Source organism: Erythranthe guttata, chromosome 1, assembly GCF_056151865.1.
Source record: "Erythranthe guttata isolate IM_541 chromosome 1, IM_541, whole genome shotgun sequence".
Taxonomy (NCBI): domain Eukaryota; kingdom Viridiplantae; phylum Streptophyta; class Magnoliopsida; order Lamiales; family Phrymaceae; genus Erythranthe; species Erythranthe guttata.
The window spans coordinates 11,823,100-11,841,460 of record NC_142533.1 but is presented as its reverse complement, the minus strand read 5'-3'; the positions used below and the strand labels follow the sequence as shown (position 1 = coordinate 11,841,460).

At 36.6% G+C, this 18,361-nt stretch overlaps 1 protein-coding gene and 1 long non-coding RNA gene across 5 annotated transcripts; both read left to right on the top strand.

Annotated features, from left to right (window-relative positions):
* Positions 1 to 572: 572 nt before the first annotated feature.
* LOC105957091 (uncharacterized) lies at positions 573 to 2,341 on the top strand. The gene is made up of 2 exons (XR_016032952.1): positions 573 to 1,131; positions 1,964 to 2,341. It is a non-coding gene; the product is annotated as an uncharacterized LOC105957091 (long non-coding RNA).
* A 2,272-nt stretch (positions 2,342 to 4,613) lies between these two features.
* LOC105948696 (syntaxin-71) lies at positions 4,614 to 8,417 on the top strand. Of its 4 annotated transcripts, none has more exons than XR_016031852.1 (10): positions 4,614 to 4,930; positions 5,007 to 5,132; positions 5,700 to 5,850; positions 5,955 to 6,040; positions 6,132 to 6,200; positions 6,311 to 6,355; positions 6,439 to 6,501; positions 6,598 to 6,674; positions 6,821 to 6,946; positions 8,290 to 8,417. XR_016031852.1 is itself a non-coding variant. In XM_012971925.2 (9 exons), the coding sequence occupies exons 1-9, from the start codon at positions 4,775 to 4,777 to the stop codon at positions 6,831 to 6,833; spliced, it is 786 nt and encodes a 261-aa protein (XP_012827379.1). In that variant the 5' UTR covers positions 4,627 to 4,774; the 3' UTR covers positions 6,834 to 7,069. The 4 variants fall into 4 exon arrangements, 2 of the variants coding, with proteins under 2 accessions (XP_088676006.1, XP_012827379.1); XR_016031851.1 differs by lacking the exon at positions 8,290 to 8,417 and adding an exon at positions 7,551 to 7,844; XM_012971925.2 differs by lacking the exon at positions 8,290 to 8,417 and having other exon boundaries at positions 4,627 to 4,930; positions 6,821 to 7,069.
* Positions 8,418 to 18,361: the final 9,944 nt, after the last annotated feature.

Below are 18,361 nucleotides of genomic sequence, written 5' to 3'. Positions count from 1 at the left end.
TTGAAAATTAAATAAAGTTTGTTTGTGTTTTGGGAGGAGACAATTTGTACTGTAGCAAGTCAAATCATGTCTGAAAGGTGTTGGAAAAAGGTATTTTGGAAGAAGAATTTAAAAGATAAAGTGATTTGATTTTGTATTTTAGTGAAGACAATTTTCACTGTAGCGGTCAAATCATGTTTGTTAGAGAGAGAAATATTTGAATTTGTTTTGGGAAAATTTTTTGAAAATAATGTAAAAAGATAATTTTCAATTTGGGGAAAGTGTGGAAAGAATTTAGAAACGGTAACAAACATAACCAATGTCTTTCCTACTTTAGGCTTTTTTTCCAACACGTTGCCTCGGTATCAATATTTTCCTATTTTCTTTCTCTTATTTTATATTAGTTCAATCATTTATTTCGAAATAATATTACAAGAACAATTTTTTAATTAAAATATATTTTAGATCCAATTTATTTACAATTTAAAATGAATTTGTTTTAGATCCGTAAATACTGTTGTGTGGACCATTTTTATAATACATTCATGGTCCAAATATAATCCATATAAATAAGGGATTATCCCCAATAAGGGATTATTGGGGATAACCCCCTCATATACAATGTATCATTAGACCAAATCCTTTTTTTTTTCCTCGTTTTTGAGATAAATCCAATTCTATTTTATTAAACAAATTATATTATTAATAACCTGTTATACCCTTTCTTAATTTTTTTAACCTACTCAAACCCCGAAACACGTTCCTTCACTTATTCCCCTTCTCCCTTCTTTCTCTCCACAATCACGCAATAATCTCGCCCCACAACCTCGCTTCATCTTCTTCCTTCCTTCTCTCCACAATCACGCCGTAATCTCGCTCCACAACCTCGCCGCCTCACCGGATGACCACACCATCTCCGCCCTTCTCCTCCTCGGCCGCCGCCCCTCTCTTTTCCCACCAGCATCGCCGCCCCTCGCTACATACTACCAGATTTGTCCATCTTGTTAATCGTCTTCTCACTCGCTGACGAGATCCGCTTACCCACGAAGTTGGTATGTTTTCCCAAAACGCATAACGATTTGTCTCATTCCCTCTGGCAAATAGATAAGTTCACCGCGGTTCTCTTTCTCGTCGGCGGTTGTTGATTATAAGGTATACGAAAATACTTCGTCGCTTTAAGTTTTTTGATTTTTCATCCCATGATTTCAGATTTTTTTTATATAAATTCTTCTGATTTCACACATGGTTTGGTTTCGAAATTTGATAATGTCTGATTTCAAACATGTTTTGGTTTTGAAATTTGATATTTTTAAGTAAGGAATACAATACGTATTAATAAGGTGAAACACTAAATATTATCGAAAATTCCATAATTTTCAAAAATATTTTCAAATTTGAGTATTTGTTTTCTGAAAATTTAGAATTATAATTTATTTATTGTATTTTTTAGCTACAATTGGCTATTTGTTTGGCTGCTGTATTTTGCTGCTGTTTTTGCTGCTGTTTTTGCTGCCGTTTTCTTTTGGCTTTGCTGCTGTTTGGCTCCTAATTTGGAGCTGAATTTGTTGCTGTTTTGCTGTTGTTTTCGTGTTGCTTTGCTGCTGTTTGAAGATGTTGGTTTGCTGCTATTTCTTTTGCTATCATTTTTTCTTTATATCCATAAATAAATTCTATATGATGGTTAACAAAATAGAAGTGACAACTAGTTGAATTGTTGAATGAGCTATTATATATATGAGATTTTCAATATAATATACTTTTGAGGCTCCTTCATGTTTCGGTCACTATTTGAATATTTGTTATTATACTTTTGTTGTAATTTTTTAGTGGATTAACTTATTTCGTAGTGGATTATGTTAATATTTTAGTAGATTTCGATAAGTTTTGACGAGATTATAGTGGATTTTAAATTCTTTCTTTGGAGACCGAATTTTAGTGAATGAATAAAATTGACACGTTGTTGTCTTATTTTTCTTTGTTTTAGGTTCTTGCACAAGCAGGTGATGCATGGCAGCAAGTGAGACGATGTTGGGTGATGATATGTTTGTAGTGTTTATCACCGGGTCACTCTAACCTAACGAAAACCACGAGCAACACTATCATAAATTCGGAAGCTTGTAGTGAATTTTGATAAGTTTGTTGTTGATGCATAAGTGTTTTCTACGATATTTTTTTAGTGGATTAACCATATATTACGTTAATTTTGTAGTGGATTACTTTAGCCTATAAAGTGGATTTTGATAACTTTGTAGTGGATTTTGATAATTTTGTAATGGATTACGTTAATTCGTAGTGGATTATGTAAATTTATATTCGATTTCGATACGTTTGTAGTGCACTATATTAATATGAAAGTTGATTACGATAATTTCATACTGATTTCTACGTTAATCGAATAGTGGTTTTCGATGAATTTATAGTAGTTTTCTATGAGTATGTCGTGGATTTCAATCCATATATTACGTTAATTTTGTAGTGGATTACTTTAACCTATAAAGTGGATTTTTGATAACTTTAATTTGTAGTGGATTTTGATAATTTTGTAATGGATTACGTTAATTCATAGTGGATTATGTAAATTTATATTCGATTTCGATACGTTTGTAGTGCACTATATTAATATGAAAGTTGATTACGATAATTTCATACTGATTTCTACGTTAATCGAATAGTGGTTTTCGATGAATTTATAGTTTTTTTCAATGAGTATGTAGTGGATTTCAATCCATATATTACGTTAATTTTGTAGTATATTACTTTAACATATAAAGTGGATTTTGATAACTTTGTAGTGGATTTTGATAATTTTGTAATGGATTACGTCAATTCGTAGTGGATTATTTAAATTTATATTCGATTTCGATACTTTTGTAGTGCACTATATTAATATGAAAGTTGATTACGATAATTTCATACTGATTTCTACGTTAATCGAATACTGGTTTTCGATGAATTTATAGTTGTTTTCAATGAGTATGTAGTGGATTTCAATCATATATTACGTTAATTTTGTAGTATATTACTTTAACATATAAAGTGGATTTTGATAACTTTGTAGTGGATTTTGATAATTTTGTAATGGATTACGTCAATTCGTAGTGGATTATGTAAATTTATATTCGATTTCAATACTTTTGTAGTGCACTATATTAATATGAAAGTTGATTACGATAATTTCATACTGATTTCTACGCTAATCGAATAATGGTTTTCGATGAATTTATAGTGGTTTTCAATGAGTATGTAGTGGATTTCAATCCATATATTACGTTAATTTTGTAGTGGATTATTTTAACCATAAAGTGGATTTTGATAACTTTGTAGTGGATTTGGATAATTTTGTAATGGATTACGTTAACTCGTAGTGGATAATGTAAATTTTTTGTTCAATTTCGATACGTTTTTAGTGCACTATATTAATATGAAAGTTGATTACGATAATTTCATACTGATTTCTACGTTAATCAAATAGTTGTTCTCGACTAATTTATAGTGATTTTCAATGAGTATGTAGTGGATTTCAATCCATATATTACGTTAATTTTGTAGTGGATTACTTTTAACTTACAAAGTGGATTTTGATAACTTTGTAGTGGATTTTGACAATTTTGTAATGGATTACGTTAATTGGTAGTGGATTATGTAAAATTTTATTCGATTTCGATGCGTCTGTAGTGCATTATATTAATATTAAAGTTGATTACGATAATTTCATACTGATTTTTACGTTAATCAAATAGTTGTTCTCGATTAATTTATAGCGGTTTTCAATGAGTATGTAGTGGATTTCAATTTTTGTTAAACTTGCGGTAAAAAAAATCACTTAAAAAAAATGAAAATTGAAAAAAAAATAAATTTTATAAATCGAAATTACAAAAAAATTGTAAAAGATGAATTTATAGTGGTTTTCAACGAGTATGCAGTGGATTTCAATTTTTTGTTAAAATTGCGGTACAAAACCAATTAAAAAAAAATTGAAAAAAAAAAAATTATATTTTTTAAATGGAAATTACAAAAATATTGTAAAAAGAATCAAATGAAAAACAGAAATACGCTGACTTGCATTGTGAGAGAGATTTGGGGGAGTTGGTGAGAGATTTAAGAGGAATTATTTTAGGGGAGTTATTTTTAGCAATAATAATTTAATTATATTTTTATAAATATAATAAGGGTAAATGAGATATTAACCTTAATAAGGGGTTATCCCTAATAGTAAAAAAAAATATGGATTTATGCCTCTAAAAAGTTTAGTTTGTATGGAGGGGTTATCTCATATAACCCTATAAATAAAGTTTGAAATTTGATATAATAATTATTTTTTCAAAAAACACAATAAAATTAGAAATAAAATAAAATAAAAAACCTAAATAATGGGCATACAACACCGCACATTGCGCGGTGCACACCCCCTAGTATATATATATATATTTCAACCCCGATCCAAGAATTTTGCAACAAAAAATGGAAATTGAAAATTCCGAAATTCTGAAAGAAGAATATTTTTTCTAAAATTGAATTGTAATATTCTTTATTATTATTTTTATTTATTTTATTTCATATATATAGACATATAACTATTGGCGCGTATTGTCATTCATTACAGAGCGTCACTCGTAATCGCCATTAACGGCGAACCCTCTGTTCCACCAGAAAAAGGGAGAAGAATGCCAGAAATAGAAGACGGCCGCCGTTTCTCATTCTCAAATTTGTTCTCCTTCCCAAAACAACAAGAGATCGGAGCCCCCATTTTCCCCTTTTCCCCAATCAAAAAGAGGAAAACAAATCAGAAGAAAAAATGAGCGTAATCGATATTCTGTTCAGGCTGGATGACATCAGCAAAAAGTACGAAAAATACGATGTCGAAAAGCAGCGCTCCGTCAATGGTTCCTCCGACGACGCCTTCGCTCGCCTCTACTCTTCTTTCGAATCCCAAATTGAAGCCACTCTTATGGTCGATCGGAAATCAATTAATTTAATTTTGCCCTAATTAATTGATTTTTATTCTAAAATCAATTTTTTTCGTCCAGAAATCGGAGGTGGCGGCGGTTGAGACAAACAGGGCAACTATGGTGGCGATGAATGCGGAGGTGCGGCGGACCAAAGCCAGGCTCATGGATGAGGTGCCTAAGTTGCAGAAACTTGCTCAGAAAAAGGTCCTTCCTTTTTTTATAACCCTAGCAATTTTGTTTTGTATATATTTTTGTGAATTTGTTTTAATTGTTTGTTATGAGATATTCTGGTTATCATTATAGTTGATATATATTATGGATCATTATTGGGATTCAATGTATCTATACAATTCATGTATGTATTGGTACACACGATTCATGACGTGAAAAAAGAAAAAAAACGAAGACGAATAGATTCGAAAGTTACACAATGATGATAGTGAATGGTATTAATATGTCGAAGGATATGTTCGTTGAAGAAAACAAGAAAGAGATTATAATGCAACCCCTACCCTTGAACTTTTACTATAAACTTCAATCTAAAAAAAGCAAATTTATGTGGCCGTAGTGAAATCAAAGAAACTACCGCATCGAAGTTGGACAAGTAATATACTGATATATATATATATATATATATATATATATATATATATATATATATATATATATATATATATATATATATATATATATATATATTTTGCGGCTGACTAAGCAATTACTATTAAGAAGGCCGATGTTTTGATGATAATCTACAATTAATTCCAACAGGTGAAAGGGCTTACTAAAGAAGAACTGGAAGCTCGAGTTGACCTTGTTCTCACACTTCCCGAGAGAATTCAAGCAATATCAGACGGCAGTAGTAAACAAACTCAAGGATGGGGCGCTTCATCTTCTCATAAGAAAATAACGTTTGATTCTGGTGATTGTTAATGCTGTATTTTTTTTTTACATGTACATAAATCTCTGGACAATTTTTTTATTTTATTTTTATATGAATCTTATATATATGTATATATATATTAGATGGGAAGTTTGATGACGATTTCTTCCAACATAGTGAAGAAGCAACTCAATTCAAGCAAGAATACGAGATGCGGAAAATGAAGCAGGCTTGTAGCGCCTCCATTTTTCTTCTTTTTTTTTTTTTTTTTTTTTGAATATTATTTCCTCCCTCGAGATTGAAAATTTTGTTTCCTGCAGGATGAAGGTCTGGACGTAATATCGGATGGTTTGGATATATTAAAGAATTTGGCACAGGATATGAATGAGGTAATTTGCTTGGTGGCATCCCCCACCCCAGATTTCATGCCATTTAAATAATAATAAAAAAAACGAGTCTAATTTAATTTATCTCCACTTCTTCGTTTTCCTCGTTCCAGGAATTGGATAGGCAGGTCCCGTTGATGGATGAGATGGATACAAAGGTTTGAATATTATTCATACCTTTTTTTAATCGAGAAGGAGCAAAAATTTATCAAACTAATTCTTTTCCCTCGGTGTTGTGCAGGTGGATAAGGCTTCAAGTGATCTGAGACGTAATAACGTTAGATTGAAGGAAACACTTCATAATGTTAGTATGTTCGTTGTTTCTCAATTTTAAATGGATCTTTTATTTATTTATTATTTTATTTATTTTTTTCCATATAAATTTTGTTATCATGCGCAGGTGAGGTCGAGTCAGAACTTCTGCATTGATATCACTCTGATGTGTATTTTTCTGGGAATTGTAACCTATTTATACAAGTGAGTCCTCTATTTATACGAATAACCTAAATTTTGTCAGACAGATATATCATTAGTGTGCCACGATATAGCAAATACTCGATTCTCATGCAAAACTCAATTACCCAACATTCCGTACTAATTGTTTGTCACTTTGACTAATGCAGAATATTGAGCTGAACGCTTTCAAAAGAGTCCATGCATCACCTTGTTTTTTCGTGATCTCGAGTTTGCCTTGTCACCTTCATGCTATTGTTTCGTTCTTCATCATTCAATTTATCCTAACACTACTGGTAGTACAATCACTTTCTTTCCTCGATAAAATATCTGTTCATTCAAATGTTACTTCATCTAGATTGTATTCTGTGAAGTAATTATTAAGATTATATAATATTCGTATATTTAGTAGTAACTCATTCCGGAAGTTTCTCAAGCTCCCACACGCGTACGAGTCCTTATTTGGTTGGTAAGATAAGTCATGATCAGTGAAATAGTTCGAACTTATTTGATGTCCACTATAATTCATATCATTTTTCGTGTTATTGACATTTCACACACAAACTTTACAACTTCGAAAATACACGCAAGTAGAAATAAATAAAGTAAACCACGCACAATAACTCGATCGGATTCGAGGTTTTATTGAATTTGAAGATGCACAGAAAACCAATTATATTGCTCCTTTTTATTAATGTAGAAAATTATCAGATAATAATGCTGTAATATCGAGTTCCTTCATGTTGATGTGTTGGCAATATGAGTTTGTATACATTGTAGCTACCGTTTTTCCTGATTGAGACGTCGTTTGTACTTAGTCGGAGAAACTCTAGAGCAAAGAGAAATTTTCCTCGGTATTCATTTTTTCCGACATAATTATTTCTTCGCATATTGTTCCAGGAATAGTTAAAAGTCCGGGATCATGTCCAATAAGTAACGAAGCTATTATATGATATTCACTCGACAACAGATAATCTGCAAGCATATCTCTTCTATTTTCTCTGCACAGCGAAGGAGGCTCCTTCTTGGGCTATATTCTTTGACTTGTTGCCTTTTTGTCGAACCCGACAAAAAACCCAGTCATCCAACTGATCAATGGTTATCCGAATCTTTCATTAGTCGTTGCGCGTATAATCTATACGTAGACTTATTTTATTTGGCAATTAATTATTTATGTGTGGTTTTATGCAAGAACCACCTTTGTGTAATCTCTAATTGTTAAACAATCTCTCGTGTTTAAAAAATTAGCAAATCCGCCTGAAAATTAGTCAAAGCAAAAAAAGTCCGTAACAGCTTATCGTGTATTGCACGTGCGGGTTCAGAGACAAGGGGTGTATTTTTTGACCGGAAAAAAACTTAAATACCCATTTTAAAAATTAAAAAAAGGGAAAATTAGATAAAACCCCCCATCTAGGAAAATGAGTTAAGGAAAAACCCCATCCCAAAAAAATTAGAGAAAACCCTCTTAGCTAATATTTCACCCAAGTGATATTTTCATAATTCCAAAACTACCCTTAATTGTCTACTATACTCTTTTAAAACCCTAATCTTATTTTCTCTTCTCTTCCGTCTCTTCTTCTCCCGTCTCTTCTCCGTTTTTTTTTTCTCTCTATTATACTTTTCTCTCTCAATTCTTTAGATTATTCTCTCTTGATCGGAAGATGAAGAACCAACCACCAATATCACCGCCAGAACAACGATGCCAATTCCGTTGAAGCAATCGTCGTCGTTGTCGTCTCCGTCGTCGTCGTCATCGTTGAAGATCTTAACAAAAACCATGAATATGATGATGATTTTGATAGCGATTCTGAGTTTGAATGCCACGATTGCTACATCGACGGCGAAAAGAGTTAAAATTGTCGATTTGTCGCCGGAATCGGATTTTGATGGGTGGTGGTTCTGCTTTGGTTGGTGGTGCGAGTTGTGATTTTATTTATTTATTCATTTGTAATAAGAAAACCGTCATAATATCAAAGTAAGGTGGCGATGGTGTGTTGTGGAGGCGGTGTGGTGACAATGGGGAGGCAAATTTAGGGTTTTTTGGTGAATTGGGTGGATGACGGCGCGTGTAGAGAATTTCGCGCAGGCTGAAACCTTAATCGACTATGTACATGTTCATAGCCGATTAAGCTAATCGACTATGCTCTGGTAATCGATTAAGGTTCATCGACTCCAATTTCTTTTTTTTTTTTTTTTGGATTTTTTTTTTTATTGATTTCAATTGTATAAATCATTTATAATGTTTGTATATTTTTTGTTTTTGTAATATATAGTTGATTTTGCATTTTTTCGCAGTTGTGATTTGTTATTTTTAGTAACAGATTCTTAATCGACTACCTTCACATCATAGTCGATTAATATGCTTCATTGACTCCAATTTTTAATTTTTTTTTGGATTTTATGTTTATTGATTCCAATTGTATAAATCAATTATAATGTTTTGTATATTGTTTGTTTTTGTAAAATATAGTTGAGTTTGCATTTTTGCAGTTGTGATTTGTTATTTTTAGTAGTCAGTGTTGGGGATCGTGCATGTATACGCAGCGGAATTTAAAATTTTTACATCGAACTAGTTTCGATTACATGCATAACTAATCACATAGTCAACGTACCTTAACGCTTCCGCCATACATATGGTAATTTTCGATTTAATTGAAAAATACATAAAACCGAAAAACACGAAACATGCTTATTCATCATTTCACAAAATCGAAACATGTAATCACGTATTACTCATGCTTGCAAATTAATAATCATACAAACATGTTCGAATCGAATTACGAAAGTTCCGATTTAATTACCTCTTGTAGCGTGCGATTTCGACGAATCGAAATCCTAGAACGAGTCACGTACAAGCTGCTAATTACCAATCCACGGGGCTGCACCTCACGGCTGGACCGAGCTGATCCAGCAAGCAACGAGCGGCGACGAACGGCAGCAGCAGCGGCGGCGCGTGGCAGCGGCAGCGGCGGCGCGTGAGCGGCGGTGCGGCGCGTGCGGTGGTGCACGGATTCGTCGGGGCAGCAGCTCCTCTCCAATTAGGTTTCACCTCGTATATTTTGACCCACTCGAACTACAGCACTAGATGTAAACGAGTTAGATAACAACACGAATAAAACGAAGGAGAAAGAGGAGAAAAACCGGCGGTTTCCCGGCGGTGGTCGGCGGTGGCGCGGCGGAGATGCAACGGCCGAGAAGTGTTGAGCGGCTAGGGTTTTTGTGCTGAAAAAAATCTGATCTCAAAACTCCTTTTGAGGTCTATTTATATCTAGGGTTTTCAACCCTAGCGGGCTTAAGTCATTGGGCTTGACCCACTGATGCATTAAGTCCGTTCCCTTTACGGCCTCGTTTCTAATAAAAGATCGTCCACAAAATTATAACAAAATTATATTTGTGACGAGCTCAAAGTCCTCGTCGATACGAGTGCCTCTTCGAAATTTCCAATTTCCAAAATTGGAAACTTCCACTTCAGTGGACTTGCTAAATCGGGAAACTTCCCAATTTAGAAAGTTCACTAAATTCCGCATGTCTCTCTTTCTCTACGTTTATTCCAATTCGCAATTCACAATTACGAATCTTGGATTCAATCATATTGACATCCAATCGTTCAAAGATTAACACATTAATCTATGCTTGTTGTTATCAAGGATCTATATTACACGAGAAGTGTGACCCTCAATGGTTCAGGTGTATGCTAGCCGTGGGCTCACAACTCTTTGTGATTCGAACAACACATTGTTCTTATACGAACTCCTCCCAAGAGTCCCGATTAGGGTAAAACTCATTTTACCTAATCCCGATCAAATCGGTGCCCAACGAATCAAGATTGGCGTCTAGCAACTACGCATCATGATTCCCTAGATACAAATGAAGTGCCTGCAAGAACCTTATGATATAGTTAGCGTACAGTACGATCCCTTCGTAGCACATGTCCCGATTGAACTAGAGGCATTGGTTCACCGAGACCTCTTATAAAGTTCAATAACCGTGCGAACGTTCTAGGTGTTATAAATCCGTTCGTGTGCGACTTAGGGAAACACATTTCCCTAATCACCCCACTATCAACTCTGGCCAGAGATTCCATGGATTATAAACCGTCAGAACACACAGGACATCCATGACTACTCAAGCGCTCGAATCCCCTACTACAATGCACATACTTCACACTAGATTTCGGATTGCACGAACGTTGGCCCTTGGAGCGGTCCGCGGTGGGACTCAGGGACAGGTCACGATACAATGGGTCCTCTAGTGAAGTCACGGTGATGTCTGGGTCTTAAGGACTAATGGTGTACAACTATATCTTAGAAACCTATTACTCGATGAATGAGAACCACTTGTAGATTTCTAGGGCGAGGGAGTTCAGTGAACTCATCCTGTATGAGCACCCACTCAAGTATGCCGATGTCACAACACCGAGGACTGATGAGACGCAGTACACATACACTAAGTGCTAGTCTCAAAAGGGAAAGGCCGGTATCCTCATTATTGGCGTAACCCATCGACTAGGAACAAGGTTTAACAGTTACATTACATTGCTGAGTTATCTCACGATTCTACTAGATCAACTCACAGTAATAGAGTAACTCGTTAGGACTATATCTATGCTGCTTGCATGGGATAACAGATATAGAATGCCAAATAAGATATTTTATTATTACGAACGAAAAAACGATTGTTTTATTACAAAGAAAAGAGAAAGACCACAGCCACAAGTTGGCTTGCCGGTCACCTACTCTAACAATCTCCCACTTGACCTAAAGCCAACTACTCATAAATCTAAGTCCCATCGACTCTCGATGTTTCTCGTGGACTGATCCTGACAATGGCTTGGTGAAGGGATCTGCAATATTGTCCTCCGAGGTGACTCTGTCTAGCTTGACTTCACCTCTCTCTATGATCTCTCGGATCACATGGTATTTTCTCAACACGTGCTTCGACTTCTGATGAGCTCTTGGTTCCTTAGCTTGTGCTACGGCTCCATTGTTATCGCAGTACAGCCGTACTGGATCGCTAGCGTTCGGAAATACACCCAACTCTTGGATGAATTTCCTAATCCATGACCCTTCCTTTGAAGCATCTGATGCTGCAATATATTCAGCCTCGGTGGTGGAATCAGCCGTCGTGCCTTGTTTGGAACTCTTCCAACACACGGCACCCCCGTTGACCTTGAATATATACCCCGAGTTTGACTTCGAGTCATCCACGTCCGATTGAAAACTAGAATCCGTGAAGCCTTCTATTTTCAACTCGGTATCCCCATAGACCAAAAACAAATCTCGAGTTCTTCGCAAGTACTTGAGAATGTCTTTCACAGCCTTCCAATGGGCTGGGCCGGGGTCGGACTGATATCTGCTTGTGACGCTCACAGCATACGCAATATCAGGTCGTGTACACAGCATGCCATACATTATGCTTCCTATAGCGGATGCATAAGGTGTCCTTTTCATCTCCTCGATTTCCATTTGCGTTTGAGGACGCATGGATTTCGAGAGACGAACCCCATGGGACATTGGCAAGAATCCCTTCTTGGATTCTTCCATGCTAAACCGTTTAAGAACGGTGTCTATGTACATGGATTGGGACAAGCCAAGCAATCTCCTCGATCTATCTCTATAGATCCGTATTCCCAATACGTAGGATGCTTCTCCCAAATCCTTCATCGAGAAACGTGTGGATAACCATACTTTAGTCGACTGCAACATCCCTACATCATTCCCAATGAGTAGTATGTCATCAACATAAAGTACAAGAAAAGTCACTGCACTCCCACTAACCTTCTTGTAGACACAAGGTTCCTCCGGGTTTTTCACAAATTCAAACTCTTTGATAGTTGTGTCGAACCTTTTGTTCCAACTACGGGATGCTTGTTTCAATCCATAAATGGATCGCTGGAGTTTGCAAACCTTTTGCTCATCTCCAGAAGATATGAAGCCTTCCGGCTGCGCCATGTAAATTTCTTCCTCAATGTCCCCACTAAGGAAAGCGGTCTTCACATCCATTTGCCATATCTCGTAGTCATACCACGCAGAGATGGCCAGCAAAATCCTAATGGACTTAAGCATAGCAACTGGAGAGAAGGTTTCCTCATAGTCAACTCCTTGCTTTTGAGTATAACCCTTCGCTACCAATCTAGCCTTGTAGGTCGATACCTTTCCATCTACTCCAATTTTCTTCTTATAGATCCACTTGCAACCTATGGGAACGATTCCCTCGGGTGGATCTACCAAGGTCCATACCTTGTTGGAGTACATAGAGTCCATTTCGGATTTCATGGCATTCAGCCAATGTCCCTTGTCTGTATCCGATACAGCTTCGTTGAAAGTTCTAGGATCACATCCTTGGTCAACTTCATCAACGAGGAATAACCTATCGGGCGCTCTCCGAACTCTTTCGGATCTACGCAGCGACGGTTCAGGAGGTATGTTAGTGGTTTGTTGAATTGGTTCATTATCTGATTGTTGTGCTTGAACTTCAGATTGTGGTTCTCGAACTTCTTCGAGATCAACTACACTGCCCTTTCTATCCGATAGAAATTCCTTCTCAAGGAACACGGCATTTCTCGAGACGAACACCTTTGCCTCGGAAACATAGTAGAATTCGTATCCCATGGAATCCTCGGGATACCCCACAAAATAGCATAGGTCGGATTTTGTATCCAACTTATCTCCCACTAGCCGCTTCACGTAAGCGGGACAACCCCATATCCTAATATGTTTAAACGTGGGCTTCTTGGAGTGCCAAAGTTCATAAGGTGTGGAGTTAACTGCTTTGGTATTAACCCTATTCAGCAAATACACGGCAGTTAGGAGTGCATGACCCCACAGGTATGTCGGTAGCTCGGTGAACCCCATCATAGATCGAACCATGTCTAACAGTGTTCGATTCCGACGTTCGGAAACTCCATTAAGTTGAGGAGTTCCAGGAGGAGTCCATTGAGACAGAATCCCATTCTCTTTAAGATAGTCTATAAACTCAGTACTTAAGTATTCGCCACCACGATCGGATCGTAGTTTCTTAATACGTCTACCGAGTTGGTTTTCTACTTGGTGTCTAAAATCTTTGAACCTTTCAAAAGTTTCAGACTTATACTTCATTAAGTACACGAAACCATACCTAGAATAATCATCGGTAAAGGTAACGAAGTAGTTAAAACCACCCCTAGCACTAACGCTTAGTGGACCACACACGTCTGAATGGATCAAATCCAAAAGACCCTCGGCTCGTTCCATCTTCCCTTTGAAGGGAGTCTTGGTCATTTTTCCTTTAAGTCAGGATACACAAGTTTGAAGTGATTTAACGTCCTCCAAGGAGAACATCCCTTCACTAACAAACTTGTTCATCCTTCTCAAGGAAATGTGACCCAGTCGAGCGTGCCAAAGTTGTGCGGGGTTAAGACTCATATCTTTTCGTTTTGCTGATATAACGTTAATAGGTATTTCACTTGGATTCAGTTCATACAAGTTGTTTATAAGTTGTCCCTTACAAATCATATTTTGTTCCTTTTGTATAATGCAAATCGAATTTCCAAAAACAAAAGTAAAACCTTCATTATCCAAAACAGGAATTGAAATAAGGTTTCGAATAAGTGACGGAACAAATAAACAATTGTTCAAAACAATGGAAAAACTAGAATCCAAAACAGAAAGATAAATTGTCCCAATGGCTTCAGCAGCAACCCTTGCTCCGTTGCCCATTCTTAGGTAGGTCTCACCCACATTAAGCCTCCTACTTCTTGTCATGAGCTGCTAATCATTACAAAGATGTGAGCCATAACCGGTATCCAATACCCAAGAAGAAGATTTAACGGACAAATTCACTTCAACTAAATACGTACCCTTTTCAGAACGTTTCTGATCGAGGTAAGCCTTGCAGTTGCGTCTCCTCTACTCGAAGCACAAGTTTCAGATTGCGAAGCCAATCCAAATAGTTTGGACCGGTGAGTTTGTTTTGGTCGAGGATTGAAGAAAGGGGATGTTTGGACATTGTTGTTGAGAAAAATTTTAAGAAGACAATACTTAGAGTTTAGTTCGTAATAATCGTTACAATTAAAATTTTGGACTTTTATATTTTAATTGTTCTCCCACTAATTTTATCGAATTCCACCACCCTCTAGCAGACAATCGAGAAAACTTATTTTTCTTTAATGGGCTTTAGGTCCAATAGCGCTAATGTAACCCGTAGTTAATCTATCCCGATTACATAAGCCTAAAGGTAGAGTACTATCAATCACATCACTATGTGACCCTAAAGATCGATTTACCTCACACTTGATAATGACCTAAGTTAATCTAGCGAATATCAAAATCTTCGTGTGTCAAGTCTAGCCTACCAATATGAGATGTCATAGATCCAACTATATCAAACTAATGCAATCCCTAGTTAATCTAGCCGACCACATTAATCCAACATAATTTTATCTATGACCGTATCTCCATCTAATGTCAATTAAATTACAGCTTATCCCACAATAGCACTCCCCGCTAACACGGCTTACTGCACTATTATGAGAGGCTACACATAATTTAATTGTTGGTAGAAGGAAAGAAAAATTCAACAATTTGGTTTTCCTTTATAGCTTGATAATTATTCTTGATTAAGAATGAGGGATTTTATTTTTTAAATCTTATTAACTCATCGGAAGTTTTAGGTTATGATCGTTTGTGATTCCTACAACTATGTTCTCTAGGTATGTGGAAACGCATATTGATCATAAGAGAGACATACGATCATCATCGTACTTAATCACAATTATTCATCTCATGAATTAATTAATAAATACGATTAATTGCAAATATAATTAACGGACTTCTTTCATTCATAAATCATTCAAATAAGAATGAAGTCCATTAATTATTTGCCATCTAATTTGTGTTCCATTAATTAAACTAATTTAACGATTAAATTAAATAATTAATCCAACACTATTCTTTGAATTCAAATTAAATTAATGGATCAATTATCTAATTGGGTTTAATTGATAAATAATTTCAAAAATTAAAAATCAATTAATTTTAATATTAATCTCAGAAAATCAATAAAAGATTTTTTTTTTTTTTTTTTTTTTTTTTTTTTTTTTTTGTTGTTGCTGACCGGACCGGTCGGACCGGTCCGGTCAGCTGGGGAAAAACAGCAGAAAAACGAGATTTTTCAAAAATTAAAATTTTTTATATTTTCTGAAATATTCAAAATATTTAATTAATATTAAACCACCCAATTTGATAACACCAAAAATTCAACAATTCAACAAATCGAAGCATGCTTTCGAAAACGATAAACACGTTGACAAATAAACGATTTACCCGTGGCTCTGATACCACTGTTGGGGATCGTGCATGTATACGCAGCGGAATTTAAAATTTTTACATCGAACTAGTTTCGATTACATGCATAACTAATCACATAGTCAACGTACCTTAACGCTTCCGCCATACATATGGTAATTTTCGATTTAATTGAAAAATACATAAAACCGAAAAACACGAAACATGCTTATTCATCATTTCACAAAATCGAAACATGTAATCACGTATTACTCATGCTTGCAAATTAATAATCATACAAACATGTTCGAATCGAATTACGAAAGTTCCGATTTAATTACCTCTTGTAGCGTGCGATTTCGACGAATCGAAATCCTAGAACGAGTCACGTACAAGCTGCTAATTACCAATCCACGGGGCTGCACCTCACGGCTGGACCGAGCTGATCCAGCAAGCAACGAGCGGCGACGAACGGCAGCAGCAGCGGCGGCGCGTGGCAGCGGCAGCGGCGGCGCGTGAGCGGCGGTGCGGCGCGTGCGGTGGTGCACGGATTCGTCGGGGCAGCAGCTCCTCTCCAATTAGGTTTCACCTCGTATATTTTGACCCACTCGAACTACAGCACTAGATGTAAACGAGTTAGATAACAACACGAATAAAACGAAGGAGAAAGAGGAGAAAAACCGGCGGTTTCCCGGCGGTGGTCGGCGGTGGCGCGGCGGAGATGCAACGGCCGAGAGGTGTTGAGCGGCTAGGGTTTTTGTGCTGAAAAAAATCTGATCTCAAAACTCCTTTTGAGGTCTATTTATATCTAGGGTTTTCAACCCTAGCGGGCTTAAGTCATTGGGCTTGACCCACTGATGCATTAAGTCCGTTCCCTTTACGGCCTCGTTTCTAATAAACGATCGTCCATAAAATGATAACAAAATTATATTTGTGACGAGCTCAAAGTCCTCGTCGATACGAGTGCCTCTTCGAAATTTCCAATTTCCAAAATTGGAAACTTCCACTTCAGTGGACTTGCTAAATCGGGAAACTTCCCAATTTAGAAAGTTCACTAAATTCCGCATGTCTCTCTTTCTCTACGTTTATTCCAATTCGCAATTCACAATTACGAATCTTGGATTCAATCATATTGACATCCAATCGTTCAAAGATTAACACATTAATCTATGCTTGTTGTTATCAAGGATCTATATTACACGAGAAGTGTGACCCTCAATGGTTCAGGTGTATGCTAGCCGTGGGCTCACAACTCTTTGTGATTCGAACAACACATTGTTCTTATACGAAATCCTCCCAAGAGTCCCGATTAGGGTAAAACTCATTTTACCTAATCCCGATCAAATCGGTGCCCAACGAATCAAGATTGGCGTCTAGCAACTACGCATCATGATTCCCTAGATACAAATGAAGTGCCTGCAAGAACCTTATGATATAGTTAGCGTACAGTACGATCCCTTCGTAGCACATGTCCCGATTGAACTAGAGGCATTGGTTCACCGAGACCTCTTATAAAGTTCAATAACCGTGCGAACGTTCTAGGTGTTATAAATCCGTTCGTGTGCGACTTAGGGAAACACATTTCCCTAATCACCCCACTATCAACTCTGGCCAGAGATTCCATGGATTATAAACCGTCAGAACACACAGGACATCCATGACTACTCAAGCGCTCGAATCCCCTACTACAATGCACATACTTCACACTAGATTTCGGATTGCACGAACGTTGGCCCTTGGAGCGGTCCGCGGTGGGACTCAGGGACAGGTCACGATACAATCGGTCCTCTAGTGAAGTCACGGTGATGTCTGGGTCTTAAGGACTAATGGTGTACAACTATATCTTAGAAACCTATTACTCGATGAATGAGAACCACTTGTAGATTTCTAGGGCGAGGGAGTTCAGTGAACTCATCCTGTATGAGCACCCACTCAAGTATGCCGATGTCACAACACCGAGGACTGATGAGACGCAGTACACATACACTAAGTGCTAGTCTCAAAAGGGAAAGGCCGGTATCCTCATTATTGGCGTAACCCATCGACTAGGAACAAGGTTTAACAGTTACATTACATTGCTGAGTTATCTCACGATTCTACTAGATCAACTCACAGTAATAGAGTAACTCGTTAGGACTATATCTATGCTGCTTGCATGGGATAACAGATATAGAATGCCAAATAAGATATTTTATTATTACGAACGAAAAAACGATTGTTTTATTACAAAGAAAAGAGAAAGACCACAGCCACAAGTTGGCTTGCCGGTCACCTACTCTAACAGTCAGTTCCTTAATCGACTTTAGTTCATCATAGTCGATTTAATATGCTTCATAGTCGATTAATATACCTGATGGAGAAAAAAAGTTAAAAAAACAAAAAATAAAAAATAAAAAAAAAATAATTAAAAAAAAAGACACGCTGATGGGTCATGGGCGGAATGAGCGG